Consider the following 20,107-nt stretch of genomic DNA (forward strand, 5'->3'; position numbering starts at 1 on the left):
CCCAAAAACACGGATAAACTTTTCGGGTTCAATGTAATTTTTCTACGGTAATGGGAACCCCCCGATTTTGTTAAGCCTATTAAACCATGTTTTGATGCTTATTAAAATTGTAAATATTGCTCGCATTTATTTGCAAATTAAGTGGGGTTCCAATAAAATAAAATAGTTGCCATGCCAACTACCGAACCCTTCTTCTTTTTTTTTTTTTTGCTAATTCAATTTCGCTGTATTTGGTTTGTAACTAAAAGTATTCTCGGTTAAGCCAATTTCAGCCAGTCCGCCTTGTCGTCCAATTAGCCAGAAATCAAAGTGAACACAGGTGTATTTTTCAAATAATTTACTTAATTTAATTTAGCATCGCCGTTCGCAAGAATTCGATTTAAAAATTAAGCTGTTCGCGGCACATGCAGTTTAAATGGGATTGAGCGAATAAATTAATCAAAAGTGCAAACAAATCACTTGGCTGGGCTTTCCGATATAAATGCCGGTTGACAGGATGGTTTGGTTGGGTTGGGTTGGGTTTTTGGTTCTGGGCTTCAGTAGGGATTGTTGCAGCAGCAGTTCCTGATGAGGGCGTGTTCGTAACAGGATTTGGCATAAAGCAGCGAGCAGTCGAAGTACAAACACTGCTGCGGTCGCAACTGCGGGGCACCACCGCCTGCGGGTTAAAACGCATTGCGCATTAAGCATTACGCATTACGCATTATTGAATAAAATTATTAAATGCCGGCGATTAAAGGGCGGGCATGAATAATGTGGCCCGATCCGGTGATAAATTACCTGGGAAGTCGCAGCAACAGGCGTCGTGCACCATCTTGTGGGAGCAGTAGGAGTAGACCGACGAGTCGCACAGCGGGCATCCCGGTTGCTGCCCCGGTGGTCCGTAGCCCTGTCCCGGAAATCCCAGGCCTCCCATTCCCACTCCCACTCCTGCTCCGGATCCGGGTCCGCCGAACCCAGCCCCTCCGAATCCTGCTCCGCCTGCCCCAAAAGAAGGGCCAAGGGCGTTGCCAAAGTTCTGGCCACCAAATTGACGCACTGAAAAGAGGCAATAATGGTTTAGTGGCTTGAAACCAAAGATTTTTTAAACGGAAAATTTACAAAAATATCTTATTTGTTTTAATCACTCAACAAAAATATTTTCTTCAAATGATTCTTAAAAATTCTATTAATTCTACGAATGATTTAAAAGAATTCATTCTATGATTAATATGATGTCAGTAAAAGTAATAATTTGAGTATTAGTGCTTCCTAATATTACGATCTGTAATTTCGATATTTTCTTTTTGAAATTATGAATATGTCTATACCTAAGCTATGGTTCTGTTAAGTATGGTGAATGGAAATGTTTGAATGTTTTTCCACCCGTTTCCTACCTGAACTCTCCTGTTTCGCGGCCACAATCGTGATGACTGCAATTACGAGCAGAGTCGCGTGGTCCACACTGCGTATGCGCAACATCTGAGGTTCCTTCGAGGAGCTGTGCCTTCTGTGGTTCTGTGAGAGATTCAACTGTCGAGAGTATCGAGTGGCGATTGTCGAGTGTCGAGTGTCGAGTGAAGGTGCTGATGGTGGGACTGCCGTGCGTCGACTGCAACAAAGGAAACCTTTATAGAGACGCGATCGAGTGGCGGACGACTGACTGTCTGCGGCTTTCGCTTTCGACCTGTGACAAATTCATATATGATTTGATTTGATGGCTCTTCAGACAGCACGACACAAAGCAAATGACACGACAGTTGATGCTCAGATCTCGGATTTCAGCTTTCCAGTGGACCCAAAACTCAAAACCCAAAAAAAAAAACCTGCTAACGAAAGTTACGGGGGCCGCAAAATGTGAACCAAATCGAAGCAGCAGGCTGGGAGTTTTATTTTTTATTTTGTGTTTTATTGTTTCGATTGTTTGGCTGTTTGGTCTGACAACTTGATTGGCAAAACTGAGCCGAAACAAAACAAAACACAGAAAAAAAAAAATGTAGAAAACTCCCACGCGGTCAGATTCAAATTTCTGTCGGTTGACACATTTCTTCTCGATTGGCAGCGAAATCAATTCGAGCGAAGACACTTTGCCACCTGCAGCTGCAACCCTTTCAACTTTTACTTTTCCACTCGATCCGAAGTCGTTAATTGCTCCATCCGAAGCACCAGCGTTCCAAGTTATTTTCCCAGCGATGCGGAAGAGCAGCGCTTATGTAAAAATTAATAAGACAAAATAAATTTCGAATTATGCGCATAAAACAAACATCAGAAACGATTTCGTTTGGTGCTTGTTTTCGGTTTTATGCTGTTCGCTTTTTTTTTTCGGGTTTTTGTTTTTGGCTTTTGGTTTTTTGGGTTCGGTCTTTTGGGTTGTTAATCGTTTAAAGCGAAACGCGGCGAGCAAAGTAAAAGTGTTTCATTTTGATTGAGTCCGGGTTGCTAATTGATCGTTTGCCCCGTGGTCGCCGCCCGATCTCTTGGGATTGACCATTAGCATAATGGAGTGCAGAAATCGCATTCTAGGTGATGTGAGCCGTGAGCTGTGATCATCTCTGATCCACTTTCACCCTCGAGATTATCTCGATGCAGCAGAAGCAACTGGACAACTGGACAACTGGACAGTTGGACAGGCGAGAAAGTCCCTTGAAGAGTCGCAACTTCAATGAAATGGCTCCCAAATGTAATTTCATTTAATTAACTGCCAGCTGCTGCTGCTGCTGCTGCTGTCTGCTGTCTGCTGGCTGCTTGGCTTTTTGGCCAGTGAATTGAGCCCGGGCTTTGAGGCTGGTCAAGCGCAATTTGAATGCAGCTGATGAAAGCGAGCATAAAAAGCTAACAGGGCTCTCGGGACCCTTGGAAAAACAAATATGAAATGTTCATTTCGGCTGTCGTTTTCATTTTCATTTTGATGTCGTTTTCATTTTGATTTCCATTCGCATTTGCATCCGCATTTGCATTTGCAACTGCCACCGGCTCGAGTGCGGAGAGTATCTGACAGTACGTGTATCTCGTTATGTGCTCGTCGTCGCTCTGTGTTGATTATCTTGTAAATTTGTTGCACGTTTTTGATGCAAATCCGCTTGTCATGTCTGCCAACGCAAACGCAAACGCACACAAGCATTCGGACACAAAAAATTACACAAGTGATGTCATCACCTGCTGCAGATACAAAATACAAATGCAGATGCAGATACAGATACAGATACAGCTACAGATACGGATTATACAAATGCGTACTTGCGGATAACAAGACGGATGGGCCGCCCTCCATTTGGATCTCACGCACAACTTCGACATTCGAAAAGGCAACAATCTGTGGCCTAATCTGCGGCCCAGCCAGCTTGTTATGCATTCCGGTTTTGTATCTGCAACTTAAGCTGTTCGCCGAAAAAATTACAGCTCGACATTAACATGAAGTTCACTGCAGAGGAGAGTGAGATACTGTTGATGGCACAGAATTGATGTTCGTTCATCTCACCACAATCGCTAGATTAAAAAATACCTCTGTACACTTTTATGTGCCAGCAAAGCCACCTTGGCATTTGTATTTTAGAATACCGCTTTTCGGTTGGCCCTTCGCTTCATTTGTATCGCAATGTATCTGCGTCCATGTATCTCAATTTGTAAGTTCAACTTCGCGCACCCAAAAAGAAAACAATACACGGCAATAAAAGCAGGAGAACGATGCGACAACCGCAGAGCTGGACACTGGTTTTACTTTTTACTAAAAATAAAATCAAAAGAATTTGATAGGAATTATAAATAAATCAGTTAAATGATTGCTAGAATTTTAAAGTTTAATAATTTCAATAAAAAACAAATCATGGATTTGTAAATATTTTTCTGGCTTAAATCTGTATGACAATTTGCAATAAATAATTCTTTTTCAATTTAAATTATTATTTATTTTTATATTTTTTGTGTTGTATAGATGATATGGGTGTAATGTATTTCTTAAATCTAGTTGTATTTATTTTGTTTAGTAAAGTACTTGATATATTTTTGTTTGTTTATATGTCTTGAAATCAGGCGTTTTCTTATATTAATAAAATGAAATGTAAGGTTTTTATGATGCTTTCCAATAAGCGTAACCAGTGTGCTCCGGCGATCGAGCGGCGCTACGTGCGCGTATCTGATAGATACATGTGACGTAACCGCCGACGAGGCATTACTTTTACCGCGCACGTCATCGCCATCGCCATTTGCCATCTCCCTCTCTCTTTCTCCCAGCCCGAAGCTTATTTATTGGTTTTCGCTTCGCCGGAATTTATCTCACTCTCTCCCCTTTTGTATCTTTGTATCTTGAAGCTCGTCTTGCGGGTAAACAGGTCACTTCATCTGCTTCTCGACGGCCACTTTCCAGTCTTGAATGGGTAACCTCAATTAAACGCCCGCCACGCCCAGATACCGCACCTGTACCCCCTCCCCCTCTGCCCCTCTCTCTTACCCCTTTCTTCACCCAGTTTGAAGCCCCACCCCGCCCCTTTCGACGCCCTTTCACCGCCCCCCGCCCACCTGTTACCACCTTCGATTGGCCGCGCTTTGTTGACCGACCACAAAAATTTATGCCGCAACTGAAATTCCTTTATGGTCAATGCAGTTGGGGAAAAAGGGGGCGGTGAGAAGGGGGGCTGCACTTGAGGGGCGTGGCCACAAGGCATATGCAAAATTAAACTCGTAAACAATGCACCATCGAAAATCCATTTTCTTTTGTCCAATGTATTTGTTTGTGGGTGCTTTGATTTATATGCCGGCCAAATAGAAATTGGCTTCCAGAAAAACAATACTCTCCGATCGAAAGAGAATTAAACCACAAACTTAAAGGTAGTTGCATGGATACTCTGAGATCGGTTTTAAAGTTATCATTAGGAAATCCCTAATGAAAAGGTTTCAACAATTTATTTTTGTTTAAAGAAACATTCTATCTCCGTTTTTATGAATTTATTCCACAGTTTTGGTTCACTTTTCTGTAAACCATCAGAAAATATCTAACAATTAAAATGGCGAAAAATCAATATGCATTAAATTCAACATGTTGATAAAGATTCCGTAAAGAATTCAATTACAAGCGTGCTTTACCTTTTAATCGGATTAAACTTGGCAAAGTTATGGTCACTAAAAATTTCAAATATCAATAACCACTGGCATCTTCTGGAAACTCAACTCGCTATAATTATGTTATATGTCATGTACAATTTATTATGACCACGTGAGTTTTGTGTTTTGTATTTGGTTTATTAGAAATGTGTTGCCTAACAAGTGCTTTTGTTGCGCTGCTGTTGCCGGTGTTATTATTATTAATATTGTTATTTTTATTGTTCTGTTTGTTTTTGTTATTGCCATACATGTTGTGTTGTGTGAACCAATATTTGTGCTCTCAGGAGTTCTTCTTGTTCCCTGAAATGTGTGAATTTGCGGATGGTCCCAGCGAAGTGCTGTTGATGTTTGTCCTGTATTTACACAAGCTATTTGCTGCCATGTCAAAATAAACAAAGTATTACAACGAAAGTTCGGCCTTGAAGTGAAATTATATTTTAAAAAAGCCCCTTTACATTTCACACATAAATATGTAATTGATGTTCAATTAATTTGATAGTCTTATGAAATTAATTTGATGTTCTAATAATTCAATATTATCATAATAAAATTTAGTATTTGAATTTTTTCTATTAATCCAAATTATTAATTCTCCTCTTAATTTAATGATGTACAGTTTATCATACTTTTTTTTGCTGTGCACTTATTTTCTGTGAAACATATGACGAATTCATATGGGGTTCTGTGGAATGCGGGGCATTCGTTTAATGCCCGTAGTTGCCTGCAACCGGAGATAAGCCGTAAACTGAAAGCCGAGAACTGAAATCTCACTCGCACATAGTTTCTTCTCGAAAGCGGAGAAAAGAAAACGGCAGCGCTGCTCTGCGGAAAATATGCAAATTAGCTTTATTATTTGACAGTTTCTATAAAATGCAAAAGCCACAAAAGGCAGCAGCAGCAGCAGCAGCTACAACTTCATCAACGTCAATGAAAACTTTTGCTACGTTGGGGGGCCCGTAAGCCAGTCCATCCAAGTGTTTTGCGGCCCCCGAAAATTCCCCCGTAAAACCCCGCCACCCTTTCGCCGACCAAAAGGCACCCACATCGCAGTGGCTTATATGACAAACTGAAATGCAATAAACAAGTTGACAACTCTGACAATTTGGACAAGAGAAACATGTTAAATGCTCGGAATTATGACAGGAGACGACGAGGAGTCGAATCCAGGACGAGCAGTCAAAGTCAGGAGCGAAAAGGAGGTGGGTAAAATGGCCAAAATGAGAGCAAACAAACTGACAAACAGACAAACGGACATACGGACAAACGGACATACGGACAAACAGACAAACGGACAAACGGACAAACAGACAAACGGACAAACAAACGGCATAAAGAATAAGTAATAAGCATGCAAATGCGTCCAGAGAGCAACTCTCCAGTTGCAGATACAAAAGCTCGGTTACTGCCACAGTCGTTACTTCAGTGGCTCCAGTGGGTATCTCATGGATACGAGATACTCGTACTATACTTTCCCGGCTTAATTACTTTGAGAAGGAAGCCGGCCAACTGCCTCTTGGGAATCCCGTTGTCCCGCATCCGTTCATCTGAACATCCGAGAGCATCTCGGTATCCAAGTATCTGAGTATCTAAGTATCTAAGTATCTGAGCATCTGCCCATGGACCCCGGATGAACTATAAAGGGAGCAGATACTCGAACACTCGACAACTGACAACTGCTTGGCAACTGTTTTCGGCAACTTTCATTAGTTTTGTGCTAATCAAAAGTCAGTTTCCGCCCGGGTTATGAAGTCTTTCTATGAAAACTACTGCTTTTGATTAATAGTCGATTCGTTAGGCACTTAGAGATACTCAAATATTGGGTTCATTATGTGAAGTGCATTGTTAAGATCTAGATGCAGATAATTACAAATTATCTTTTATACACCTTTGTTCTAAATTAACCCAAATAAAATAAACTTTCGTTGTGCTCCTTTTTGTGCAATATACTTTTGGGAAATATTCCTTATAAGTTCTTATTTTCTTGATCAAAAATGTACAACCATTTATTTTTAAATGCAGTAGTATTTCTTTTTTCAACTCTTACTCTGTAATCATTGCAACACCAAGCAGCACAACTAAATTACTTAATTCGAAAAGATTTTAAAGTACGTCTGCTCGCAGACATTGCGTTCCTCAAAAGAACAAGAATAAGTTGTACTCTGATATATAAATAAACGCCTCGCTTTGGATATCATCGAGCCCTGTAATTAAACGTTTGCTCTCGGGCTTGAAAATTCTTTCTTTCTTTCCGAGGAGTGAGGCGCTCTGCAACTTCCCATTTTTACCCACATTCCTCCAACTTCTTCTTGACGACGAGTTTTCCAAGTTTCCTCGTTGATTACCGTAAAAAATGTACCCACAACACACACACACGCACACACACAAATTCGCTCGAGATACAAGATACATTTAGGAGCACGAGAACATGGATATGACATCACATGGGGGCTTTTTACGGCCACCGATAACAAAGAAAGTTGTGCAAAAATTTGTTTGGCTGTTCTGCCAAATGCCCATGGCCAGGATGGTGTGGAAATTTATTTGCAACTTGGGTCAAATTGATTTGAGGATCCAAGAGGGGAGCCCGGAATTCGATGCAGGGCTGCAAACCGATTACACGAGGCGACTAAATAATTTTATTTGCCCGCCATTGTTGCCTGATTTGTTTGTTGTTCGCTGCTGCTGTCGCTACAAATTGACAAAGCTATGGGTTCTGGAAATCCATATGCTGAAAACCATTGAAAACTTAGAAAAATCTGACATGAATGGAAAATGTTGTGTGCAGTTTTATCAAGGATGCGATTACAAAAATTGACCAACGAACGTCGCTGTATTTTGTCATTGTCATCGCTGCTTGGGGCAATATTTTGTTTGGCTCTCAATTGTTTGCCTCCTCTGTGTCGGCAATAAAATTATGCAAAATATTATGCTCTCTGGCCCACAATCAACGGGCGGGCAAACAATCGACCATAACCGATAGCACCGCCATCGGTTATACAAGCAAATTTATAAAGGAAATTCGAAAATAAAGGTTTGCAAGCAGCATGCCTAATTATTATTATTATTGCTATATGCAAAGTTTTACTATATATTATTGAAATCCTCATCTTCTCTTACCTTATATTACTTTTAAAATGAAATTCAAATCTAAGTAAAAATAACTTGAATAAGCATTAATCTTTGTGATCTTTAAAGTGGAAAAGAGTAAGCCTTTTCCATGCGTAGCGCAGTTTTCGGTTGTAACATCTTTCAGTTCACTTATTTCCGAGTTATGAAATGCCGCTCCCCAAACTCATTTCACATTATCGTTGGGGAGCTGGTCCGCTGATTACCACCGCTTTTCTCTTGACCAATTGAACAACAAACAAGCCAAGATTAGGGAGGGCACTACTGTTGGATAAATATCTAACAAGCTGGGCAAGCGAATCTCGTTCGTTTATCTTTGGGTTTAGCCCCCTTTTTCCAGCATTTTTTCTCCCAGCTTTTTCTTGTTTTCTTTTTTTTTTTTTCTTTGATCAATCCCGGACATCATCAGATCGGCGCATCGGTTTATGCAACCCCTGTTTTGTTGATGCGGTCACGCCCAAGTGTTAAGTGGCCCATTGTGGGTAATTGCATCATGAGTTTGTTTGTTTTGGCCTTGTATATTTGGTTTGGTTCAGGTTGGGCAACTCCAGAGTTCCCGACATATATTAGCTCTTTGCACTCGATTTGCCGAGGTCGTCGCTTAATTTTCGCCGCACTTTTCGGCAAGTTCGGCATCATCTCGCTATTTGCACTTCAATTATGCACTGCGGCCAAAAACCGAAGAAGGCGACAGGGAACTTAAGCTGCGGGCCGGGCCAAGACCAAGTCTAAACAGACAACAGGTAGACAAACAAAACAGTCGCTGGGAAAGCGTGTCGAGTTATCCGAGGGGTAATGCGATTGCGAATGGGGATTGGGATTGCTCATGGAGGAAGGGCAAGGGGAATGGGAAGGGGAAGGGGGGAGCTGAGGTTCGGGGACTGGGGCCACAGTGCAGCATCCCAAAGTCAATAGCAGAGCTGTCGGCAACTCGGAAAACATTGCCGCAGGCACTGCGAAATTTGCATACACTGACCTTGGTTAACGGAAACGTGACTCGAAGGTGACCTCCCACCAAAATCACTTTTTAGAGCACAAATTTAAGGTACTACAGATACCTTCCTTTTGTCTTTTTTATAATATATTGCATAGGTATTATATTCTATAAATTGTAACCTTTCTTAATTTGCGTACAGAAAAGGAAATGGTTTTCTTTTTTTACTCATGCACTATATAAATGTGTAAAAAAATGAGTATACAATTTAGATCCATAATTTAGGACCTATTATCCATAATCCAATAACCTATTACCTAAATGTAAATGAACACATTTATAAGATGCTAGAAACCGAACTTAAACTAATTAAGGAAATTGCATAATTAAGTTACGACTTAAATATTGATAGCATTTTATTTTCTTTTATTTTCTTAATTACCAAATTTATTTAGTGGTTACTCTGCCTACATTAAAGATGAAACCCATCCAGTAACCTCACTTGCATTTGAGTAAATCGCCCTGCAGCGAGGGCATTCATTCGCTGGGCGAAAGGTGCGGAAGTGCCTTGAGATGTGAAAATATTTGCAAACGCAAAAATGTGGCAAGAAAAGTGGTGACACTGGGGGATGATGAAGGGTGAGGGGGAGGGGGATGGGAAGGGTGGGGTAAAGGGTTTCCAGGGTTGGGGCTTTAAGGTCCCATGCTGATCCAAAGACATCGCCGGCAGCTTGGATGCGAGTGTGCAAATAAATAAGCATAAATATAGTTGAGTACTTGTGTAATTACGGCAAATGTTATTTGATTTTGGCACCCCATTCCACGCACGTCCCCTTCCCCTTTCCCCTCTTCCCTCTCCCCCCAAAAAAAAAACCCAAAAAGACCGCAGTTGCGTGCTCCAAATGATAGTGACACACACCACACTATACGATATATATACCATATATATGTGTATAATGTGGATCCGGGGAGAGGCGACCTGGGAGCCCACTGGCAGATATTTGCACATTTCGAGAGCGCCGCTGCTGTTTGCACTTTCGCCCAAATACCAACACGGCCAACACAACGGCCAAAACGACGGAAAAAGATGCGAAAACCGGCGAAAAAAAATAAAAGCAAAAAGCAAAATAATATTCGCATGTGGCTGCCGCTTCTTGGGCAACCCACTATCAAACATCCTGGGGCAGTGCGGCATGCACTGAAAGAAATAATGCAACTAATGGGGGTAACAAGGAGATGGCTAATAAATCATTCCCTAAGAAACATATCTCTTTAAATTTACTTAGCTTATTGTGATCCTTGGTTGGTTTAAAATGCCTTCATTTGTTTCACAAAAATAAATAATATATTTATTTAAAGAATATAATGATTTATTCAGATTTATTCTAAACATTTTGGGATAGTACGTAGTTCTTATTCCTTTTTAGCTTATAGAAAATAGTTAAAAAGAGACTGAAAATTCTAATTGATATTCAGAACTTAATAGTGTATAAACTATATAGGAATAACCTACTTGATATACTTTTTTCTGAGTGATTCTGCTCTGGCGGCGACAGTTTTCGTAGTGCATGCATGCAGAGCAAACAAACAAGCTTATGACATATCAAACACAAAGCATACAGCGCATAATCAGCTGCCTCTCGAAGTGCGATGTGCGATGTGCGATGCTCGATGGCAAGCTGCTGCGGCTCCCAAAAGTTTCCATGACAGCGATGCCCCGTTCAAATGGAGGCGGTGCACAGTGGAGCACTGAGCCTTTACAACTGCTCAAAATCATGGAAAGTTAGCAGAGAAACAAGGCTTTTAAGCAAGACAAATGATTATTTATACATTTTAGCAACAAATGATGATCGATCCGTGTTTCTTTTTTTACTTTTCCCAATGATGATATATAATTTATATATTACCTATGAATTTTATTGAGGATTGAATCCAATGTGCAGTGGGTGATTCCGTTGGCGAGAATGGTGGATGGTGCTGAAAGCAAACAGAATGCTGCACGTCCGTTGTGTGGCAAGTGCAACTGTAGTAGTTGTAGTTGTGCAGCACCGCCAACAGAAAGTCCTCAGTTCGAACAATTTGTGTGCTGCATTTGTTTTTGAATTTCTGCCAAGTAAACGGAGGAACGATGACACAGGCCGGTGCATCGCGACTCCACTGCCTGGATTCCACTGCCTCCGCCGGAAAATGCCGGAAAATAGCTGGCAAATTAGGCAAATGTCAAAGCAAAGGGCAATCCGATTAGCTCAATATTTAAGCCAACTTAGGAGTTGCTGTATCGAACTCTAGAAATCTTTAGTAGAATTGAATTCAGCAGGGTATTAGCTTTGCGAACAAGTATCTTATTGTATTAATACAAAATGTTATGTCAAAGTACAAACGTGCGGGAATAATAATTTGCTGGGTTGATGATAGAAAAGTTGTTGTTAGGCAAACAATTTAACTCTCTTGAGTTATAAAAAAAAAACTAATTAACAGCATACAATATTTATTAATTATTGCACATGTTTTAGAAAGGTAATTAAATTTGCAAATCAAGTGAATACTTCTTTTAACAAAGTAAATTGTCTTCATTAAGTTTTTACTGCATGATCGAGAGTCTCAACAAAGAGATTCAATAATGTGTTCATAATTGGCCATAATTATTCATAACTTTCGATGGGTTTTCGTTTGATGTAATCTCCGCTGTTCCCTCGTGGGATCGCCAAATTGGTCCCCGCCCCTGAATTTGTAAGCCAGTGGATCATCGGATCACTGGTTTTTTTTTTACTTTTTCTCGTATCCACAGGTGATCAGCTCGCATTGACGGGTTGTTTGGCCTTTGACCCGCTGGCGGTCCATCAAGATATCCGGTTTATCCGATCGGTTAGACAATGAGCCCCTCACCTTCACGCACAATTGAAGGTGTTGACCCCTGCGATCCCCTTTTGTAACTCCGCCCATGTTGATTGTCGATAGCTGCTAATCGAAGACAATGCGTGCAATGAAGTCTATTTGGTGTCGAGAAGTTGGGGATTTGAGAAGCTGGGAAGCTGAAAAGGGCGCCTCGAGGCGTTGGCCGTTGAGCAGTGAAAGTTAATTGAACACACACAGCCGAAATGAAATGGAAAACACGGCCAAGACAACAGGCTACCGTTGGGTTGGACAGAAATAACAACAAAAAACAAACCCGCCACTTGAATGATCACCGATCGCAGGTGACAGTGGGGAAGGGGAGAAGGGAAGGGGGAGGGGGAGCGGACGGGATGACATAAGCGGGACAAGTGCGAGTCTTCCCCGAATCGCGAATCCGGAAAAATAATTTACCTTAACGAATGGCGACGCTTTCTGGCTTTTTGGACCCTTTTCGCATGCCACAAACCTTTATTTGGTTTCTTCGAATAGTGGACAGTGGTTAAAAGGTGCTTTGGAATTCAATATATCAGTATAAAATCATTTAGGTCTCTCTAAACAAAATTTGGGAAAATTTTTAATAAATAGCAGATCTAACTATTAATTATTAGTTCCCCATTTATAGAAATATAATTTTATTTACATAAAATTATCATAGTTCACAAAGAAACATATTTTTTTTTATTTTATTCATTGTTTAAAAAATATTTTTATTAAAATTCCTATCAATAAACCAACATTTCTTAAGCTCAAAGATACTTTTCCGATGCCATAAAGAATACATATTTATTATTGAGCATAAAAAGTTGATTTTAAATGGTTTTGTTTTGTAGGCTTGGCATTTTTTTAGTAAACACCCAAACAAATCTGCTTGTTTATTTTTGGATCTCTTAAACATAAAATATTTCCATTTAGTGTACATGTTATGAAAATATTTTGTTAAACAATCTTTAACTTCAGTGTTTTGTCTGAGACCGATAAATAAAGGCGGTAAATATCCGAAAAAGAGACAAACAAAAGTTAACGCTACTATCGCAGGTAAACAATATAATTTGAATATCTGTTAAAATATGTAAAAGAGTATTTTAGCTCCTAAGTGATTGGTTTCGGGATGACAAAGTTGTTAAAGTATATTTGATTTTTTAAAAGCCTTGCAATCATATATAAATATTAAAAATAAAAAACAGCATTTAGTTGCTCAGAAAGTACACAATTACTTACATCATACTTCAGTAGTTTTGAAAAAATAATTGAAAACTATCTCAATACGCATGACTTTATAAGATAAGCCGCAGGACATTGACTTATTGAATTGTTATCAGAAGAACGGCGGGATGCTTACGTAACTGAAAATATTAATTTGCATTGCAGTTTTAATAAATCCTAAATGCTTTCACTGATCGATCGGCGGCGGGCACTCCTCCATTGGAGATCCCAACCGAGTTGTTGGCCACATTTTGCGCAATGGGTGAAAGTCGAGGGCCGAAAACACTTGCTGTACGGCAGGCAGATGTGCGTTTCTTTCTTTTGGCCAACTGGCAGTGGCAGTGGCAGTGGCATGGTGGGTCGCTCGGTCGCTCGGTCGGTCAGTCAAAAGCCAAAAAACCAAAACACCAAAATCTAAAAACCAAAAACCGAATGGTTATGGTTTTGGGCAGCTAGCTGCATAACATAATGCTGGACCCATCGCATCTCATCTCGTTTCGTTTGGCTTGGCTTGGCTTGGCTCGACTTTTGGGCTTCGTTTGGATTTCTATCCGATTTTGGTGCTGCTGCTCGGTGGCATTCGCTTCCGAGTTGAACTGAACACCTCCCGGCGATTAATATGGTAATTTATGGCCGTCGCGGCAACGCAACATAAATCTGCAGCCACCTCGAATTGCTCACGCCACATGAGCAGCGAATCGAGAGTCTGGGAGTCTGGAATCGGGAGTCTGGAGTCTGGAGTCTGGAGTGCCTTCTTGCCACTTCCCCAATCGTTCTAAAGGCGTACTCAAGTGTCATAATGAGCAATCCACCCAATCCCACCCATTACCACCCATTTCCAGCCACAGTTCCACGCCTTCAAAGCGTTATTGGGAATGCAAATGAGATGCGTGCGCCCAAATTGAAATGGCAAATGTTGACAGCGCCAACATAGCGCCCAAAATTCAAAGTTAATCAACGAGATATTTATGTAGGAAATGTTCTGCGAGGATGCGTTAACTATGCCAAAATGCCAGGGAGTCGCACTCGCACTTTGAATCGGAATCGGAATAGGAATAGGAATAGGAATCGGAATCGGAATAGAAATAGAAGTATAAGTCGGAGGACTCATCCATGAATACTTGCTTACAAGGCAGGTTGGATCAATAGGCTGCAGGAGTCAAGTCGGTTAGTCACCTACGGCTTACTTTTACGGATTTGTACAAAAGCGGGCTGGTAAATAAGTTCCAGCACTTTGTTTTTGGCTGAGAGATAAACCCACTTAGGGTGACTTCTACAAAGAGTTTTTACATTTACTTAAAATTATTAACAGAGTTTATTGTAAACCTGATATCTCAAAACTTTAAGATTGATTTGGATTTTTCAAATACGAGAACATACTTATTTGAATTATAAGTATACAAAAGTAGTTATAATAACTATTGCATTCGAGAGTTAAGTTGCTTTATATAATATATTAAAATTAATTTGTGCTGATTTGTTGATTCAAAGAATTCTGTAGTTATGTTTCTTATTAAAATTAAATTCAATCCATCAGTTTGTTTGCAAACAAATTCTGTAAATGGAATGGATGACATCAGTTTATGAATATTTGCTACTTTTGAAACCACCCTCGTGCCAGTTGTTTGCCAAAAATGTCCCAACTGCCGCGTTCTGGCATAAACATATTTATGAATTTTCTATCCCGCATTGCGTTTTTGATTGTCACGAGTGCGAATATGAATGGGAATACTGTGGAGGTTCCCCCGTTCCCCATTTTCCCTTTTCCCCTCTCCAAAAAAAGGCTCATTTGCATCGGAGCCCAGAAGGAATGGCTGGGCTGATTAACATAAAATTAAGCGTTCGAAAGGCATGCTGAAAATGGTGATTCGGGGAATCGGGAATTGGCGAAGGGAGAATCGGGGATGCGAATCCGAATCTGAATCCAAATCGGAGATGGAGTCGAAGTCGGAGTCGAAGTGGAAGTCAAAGTCGGATTCGCAGGGCTGGTCGCTGGCTGATAAGCCGAGGAGCGGCGATAAGCGCATTTAATTAGCATTAATTAAGGCGAATTGCGAGACTGGGGTACAAAACCAACAGCGCCAACGGAAATAAACAGAAGTAAGCCCAAGTAAAGTGAAGTGAAGTGAAGTGAAGTGAAGTGGGCGAAGTGCGAGTTGTGAAAGTGAGGCGGCAGTGCCATGCGAATGGAAATGCCAATTGTGCCCGGCAATGGCAATCAATGCTTTCTGGAGCACGGCACGCGGCATGACAAATTGCAAATCGCTTTGGCCTCCATCTGTCCCTGGCCGTCCCACTGGATCCGCTGGATCCACTCGCTCCACTGCTCCACTGCTCGCCCTCCAGAAGCGGATGCTGCAAGACCGGAATGCCGCAGAGCCCAAGACGGCAACGTCAAGTGTCACAGCAACAGCGCACAGTGGGTCGAATAGGTATACATGTTGTAAAAATAAAAAAAATAAACTATGGGGGATTTAAAGCAAATAACACAATATTCAAGGCACCAACTCTTTTGGCAGCTGAAAATCTAATGGCATTTTAAAGAGCTATGAATGGGAGGTGTATTTTAACAATAGTAGTTCCTAAAATACAAAATTCATACAAATTTTTTTTGCTTGCTAATAAAAATTTAGCTTCCCAAACTTCAATGAAGAATAAATATTGTGTAGCCCATAGATTTAAACGAACAACTAATTGTAGAACTACAAAATCTGTTTTAAAAAAGCAAAGCAAAATCTTAATGACACCTGCAAGATCACTTGAATATATATTTCTCGACCACTGTGCGTCTGTGGGAGAATGAAAGACGGCGAGAAGAAAGCGGATTGCGTAATACCTGCGTCATGACATAAAGCCGGAGGCCTCGGCGATGAATGTTTGAGGGGGGTTGAGGGGGTGGCCAGAGGTGTAAGAAAAAGGGGGCAAGGGAAGGGGAGTAGGAGGAGGGGTAGGGGGAGGGGTAGGGGGAGGGGTAGGGGGAGGGGGAAGACTGGACCCGCATAATTGTGCGGCTACACTTGAAGCGAAGTTAAGGGCTCTCTCCGTCTGAGAAACTGAGAAACTGAGGAACCGAAACCGAAACGGAGGCCAAAATGTGGGCGAGGCCTAGGCGCAGCAGCTCCAAAATAAAAAAAAAAAAAAAAAAAAACATATAAGAAAAAAAAGCTAAAAACAAAAAACAAAAAAAAAAAAAAGCATAAAAAACAACAGCAGCATCAACGCGACGGCAACACCTCATCACATCGGAATGCAATTTCACTTCTTTAAATATTTTCCCAATTGTTTTGTGCGTGTCGCTGGCTCTGCGTTTTGGATCTGGGTCTTCGGAATGGATCAGGTTATTCCTATATATATATATACATATCAAGTGCACTGCAAAACTCACTTGTTAATCGTTTTACTTGTAAATCGTTATTTGTAAAATGCATTTTTCAAAATCTATTCGTGGTGGAGGAGGATTGAAGTAACCAGCGCGAATGGCCGACTGCCAATAAGTTTGGTTAATGCAAAAGTTGACAGCTTGCTGATTGTTTTAACAATGCAATCAACTCAAATGGCTTTGAATGTGAAAAACGTTTTACTATGATTTATGGAAATCGCCGACCAAAGAGATTTATCGTAATAAAGGGTTTGGAAACTCTTTATTTAGGTTTTGGCTTAACAAGGCGAACTTTGTTCCGGTTTCATTTTCATCAGTCGTAACTAATGCGCAACATTGATTAAAACAAGACACGAATTTTAGAGAAAATTTGACAGGGCTCTCTTACAAAGTTGGTTAATAAAGTAACAGGCAAAATTAAATGAAATACAATTAAGTGATTTATTTTGTTGAATATGTAAATTAATTTTGTAAAAGGATTACCTTGCATTCAACTTGCATTTGTTACTTAGTTTTATTATGAGCAAGCCAATGGCAGGGAATTACAACTTCGGCCTAAGCGGCTTTTCGGTGCAGGGCATTCCAGTTTGTCTTCGCTCTTGGACCCTTATCACCATCGAGCTGGAGGGCTCTTTCCGATGAACCCATTTAGAGCTCGAAACGAAAGTAGCCATCAACGCAAGACTCGAGGAAGTAAAAGCGCAAATAATTGCGACCGGCCAAAAACAAAAAAATATATACCCACACACTTGCCGCCAATAGTTACATGTATATATTTATTTATATATATACAAGTGCATATATATTTATACTATATATATGTATATGTGTGTATGTACGGGGATATTTTAAATGTGTAATGACAAAAGCAACAGCGGCCAACAGATGCGGCCGAAAAATATTGCCACTTAGTTGAATGTTGCTGTTTGCAGTGGTTGCTGTTGTTGCATGTTGCTACTTGCCATGACCAGTTGTTGTTGCTGTTGCTGTTGCTGGTGCAACTGGTCACATGGTGGCCATGCGGCACCCGCAAGATGCAACAGCAGGAAGTCCAAACGCGGCAGCAGCAGCAACTGTGAAGTAACCTGGCCAAGAGGGAAGAGGGTCACCAGTCGCCAGTTGCAAGTTGCAAGTTGGCAGTTGCCAGTCGCCAGCCAAATGGATGGCGTCTGCGAATTTTCGGGTTTCTTCTTTTCACTTTAAGAGGGTATTACAGTTCTGAAATTGCATTTGAATTTCATTCAAAGGCAACACAACTTAGGTACTATATACTGTTTGAATTCGAAAACAAAATTAGCAGAACTAATGGAATAAATAATCAATGGCATAGAAATGTGAATAGATTCGGATTTTTAACTCAGGAAAATTGATTACTTATATAAAAATTTGTTAGATATCATATTATCCCCCTTAAAAATCCCTTATAATTTTATACTTTTCTTGAAATAGTTAGCTAAACCTATATTGCTTGCATTATGAAGCTTGTGAGTTGCCAGTTCTTTACTCTTTCTTAAAACTTCTGTTTTGTTTTTCTGTGATAAAGTATTCGCGTATTCGGTTGCAAGAAATGCATCCTTCTATTAATGTTTTCCACGGCAGTCAGTCAATAAGGGAGAAGGAGTGGACTCCCCATTTTCGATGGCCGAATGCGAGAAAGCCAGCGTGTTTCTTTTCCGTTTTTTTGGTTTTTGGGGTTTCTGGATTTGTTTTTTGGCTGGAGAGTCTTGAGACAACCATGACGATCACGGCGTTGACGGTGGATGATGATGATGCGACGAGACGAGGCGTCGACGATGATGGAGTTGACGGGAGCAGCTCGCTGGGCTGCAGATGCGGCACAAACCCAGTGCCGCAGAAGAGAGTGGCCCGTTAAATGCAAATGAAAGCGAAATCGAGTCACGCGAAGGCCGCGCATCATCTCCCCGGAAAAACCCCGCCGCATTTCGCCCCGGTCACCGAGATGAAAACTTGATCTCCGCAGCGACTCTGCAACTTCTTCAACAAGTCGCGGGGGGCAGGGCACTTTTTATGACTCAACTTTGTGGAGGGAATGCGAGACAGCGAGACAGCGAGAAAGAGTGGCGGAGCATCGGACATTGTGGCAAGTGTGTTGACATTGTTCTACTGCCGGCTGGCCCATTAAAGCAGCTCATGAATATCGCAGAGCTCTGCAACCTAGAAAATCTCAACTGGCTTTCGGCGGCGACGAGACTATTAAGTAATATGAAATGGAAGTTATGCAAATACCGCATACATATTAATCGGAATAGAAATGGAATCGCATCGCATCGCATAAATTCAACATCGGAATTCAAATGAAATAGAAAACGTAGCCGATGAATGAAATGGTTGTAAAATGGAAGTGTTTTTAAAACACACTCAATTTCGGTGTCGAATACAAACAAGATTTCTAATAAATGCCATTTATTGGACAGCCAAAATAAAATGATGATAAAAACCACAGTTTATTTTTAGCAGAATTTTGATTAGCATATTTTTTCAATCAGCTTTTAAATATGTAATTAATTAGGGAAACCAAGCCATTTGAACTTAAACCAAATCAAACAAATAATTATGCCAGTGTAAACAATAAATGTGGGAAAGCTAGAATATTAATATTGTGAATAATTAAAAAATAACTTTGTACTATTTATTTGCCAAAAATTTAGCTTCACAGAATTTAATGATTTTCACCAATTTAGAAAAGTTTTGTCGTGAAAATTAAAGTAGTTAATTTGATTATTTTATTATGTACGAATTCCATTCAAACCTTCTGTGGGATTTATCTTATGCCACTGTATGGTACATTATAATACACAATTAATTTAACGTTTAATAATTGTAAAGGTTTAAAGAATTTGTTATATTCGGATGCAAATTAATATCCTATTTTAACAATTTACCAAATTCCTTGAAATTTAATTTAACCTTTATTTGCGATAATTTGCTTTGGAAAAACCTGACTTGCTGAGTTTCTTAGTAGTTGCCAAAAGGCTGCAGCTCCACCTCCTCCGTGTGGCACTTGATCATGAGGAAGCGTTCGCTTGAGGAAAACCCATTAAGGCCGTCATGTTTACATCGCCAAGAGCCGCGACTCGAAGCACTCGAAGATTCGCCTTTGAGCGGTGTTCAAGGCTCCGAACTTTGACAGGGATCTTCAACTGCGACTCGCAAAATGACACTTGGCTTTGGCTGTGAGAAGAGAGACCCGGAGATTCGAGATCCGAGTACCGAATACCGAGTACTGAGTACTGAGTACCAAGTACCAAGTGCCGTGCCCCATGGGGCAAGGTTGCTCGCCGGGCTCTTCGATGCCAAGGTATCGTATCGTTTCGTGTCGCATGGTATCGATGTGAAAATAAGTTGCAAAACTGGTCGCGAGAGGGAAAAATCTCTCAAAAGTGAAGCTGAAGCTGGTGGAGCTGATGAAGCTGAAGCTGGGTGAAGCTGTCCCTTTTTGCTCGGCACCTTGCTCTTGGCTCTTGGTTGTTAGC

The 20,107-nt window shown here is 40.7% G+C and overlaps 1 protein-coding gene across 1 annotated transcript; it reads right to left on the reverse strand.

Annotated features, from left to right (window-relative positions):
- Positions 1 to 324: 324 nt before the first annotated feature.
- On the reverse strand, positions 325 to 1,688 carry LOC108097461 (glycine-rich cell wall structural protein). The gene is made up of 3 exons (XM_017199735.1): positions 1,377 to 1,688; positions 781 to 1,038; positions 325 to 658 (listed from the first exon to the last, which is right to left on the reverse strand). The coding sequence occupies exons 1-3, from the start codon at positions 1,459 to 1,461 to the stop codon at positions 537 to 539; spliced, it is 465 nt and encodes a 154-aa protein (XP_017055224.1). The 5' UTR covers positions 1,462 to 1,688; the 3' UTR covers positions 325 to 536.
- Between the last annotated feature and the right edge of the window lie 18,419 nt (positions 1,689 to 20,107).

This window comes from Drosophila ficusphila, unplaced genomic scaffold (genome assembly GCF_018152265.1).
Source record: "Drosophila ficusphila isolate 14025-0441.05 unplaced genomic scaffold, ASM1815226v1 contig_197, whole genome shotgun sequence".
NCBI lineage: Eukaryota > Metazoa > Arthropoda > Insecta > Diptera > Drosophilidae > Drosophila > Drosophila ficusphila.

Excerpts from the sequence above, each read along its gene's own strand:
- LOC108097461 (XM_017199735.1), bottom strand. The coding sequence starts at position 1,461 with ATGTTGCGCATACGCAGTGTGGACCACGCGACTCTGCTCGTAATTGCA. Across the intron at positions 1,039-1,376 it reads CGCGAAACAGGAGAGTTCAG|TGCGTCAATTTGGTGGCCAG; the intron begins GTAGGAAACGGG and ends GCCTCTTTTCAG. Across the intron at positions 659-780 it reads CTGTTGCTGCGACTTCCCAG|GCGGTGGTGCCCCGCAGTTG; the intron begins GTAATTTATCAC and ends TTTAACCCGCAG.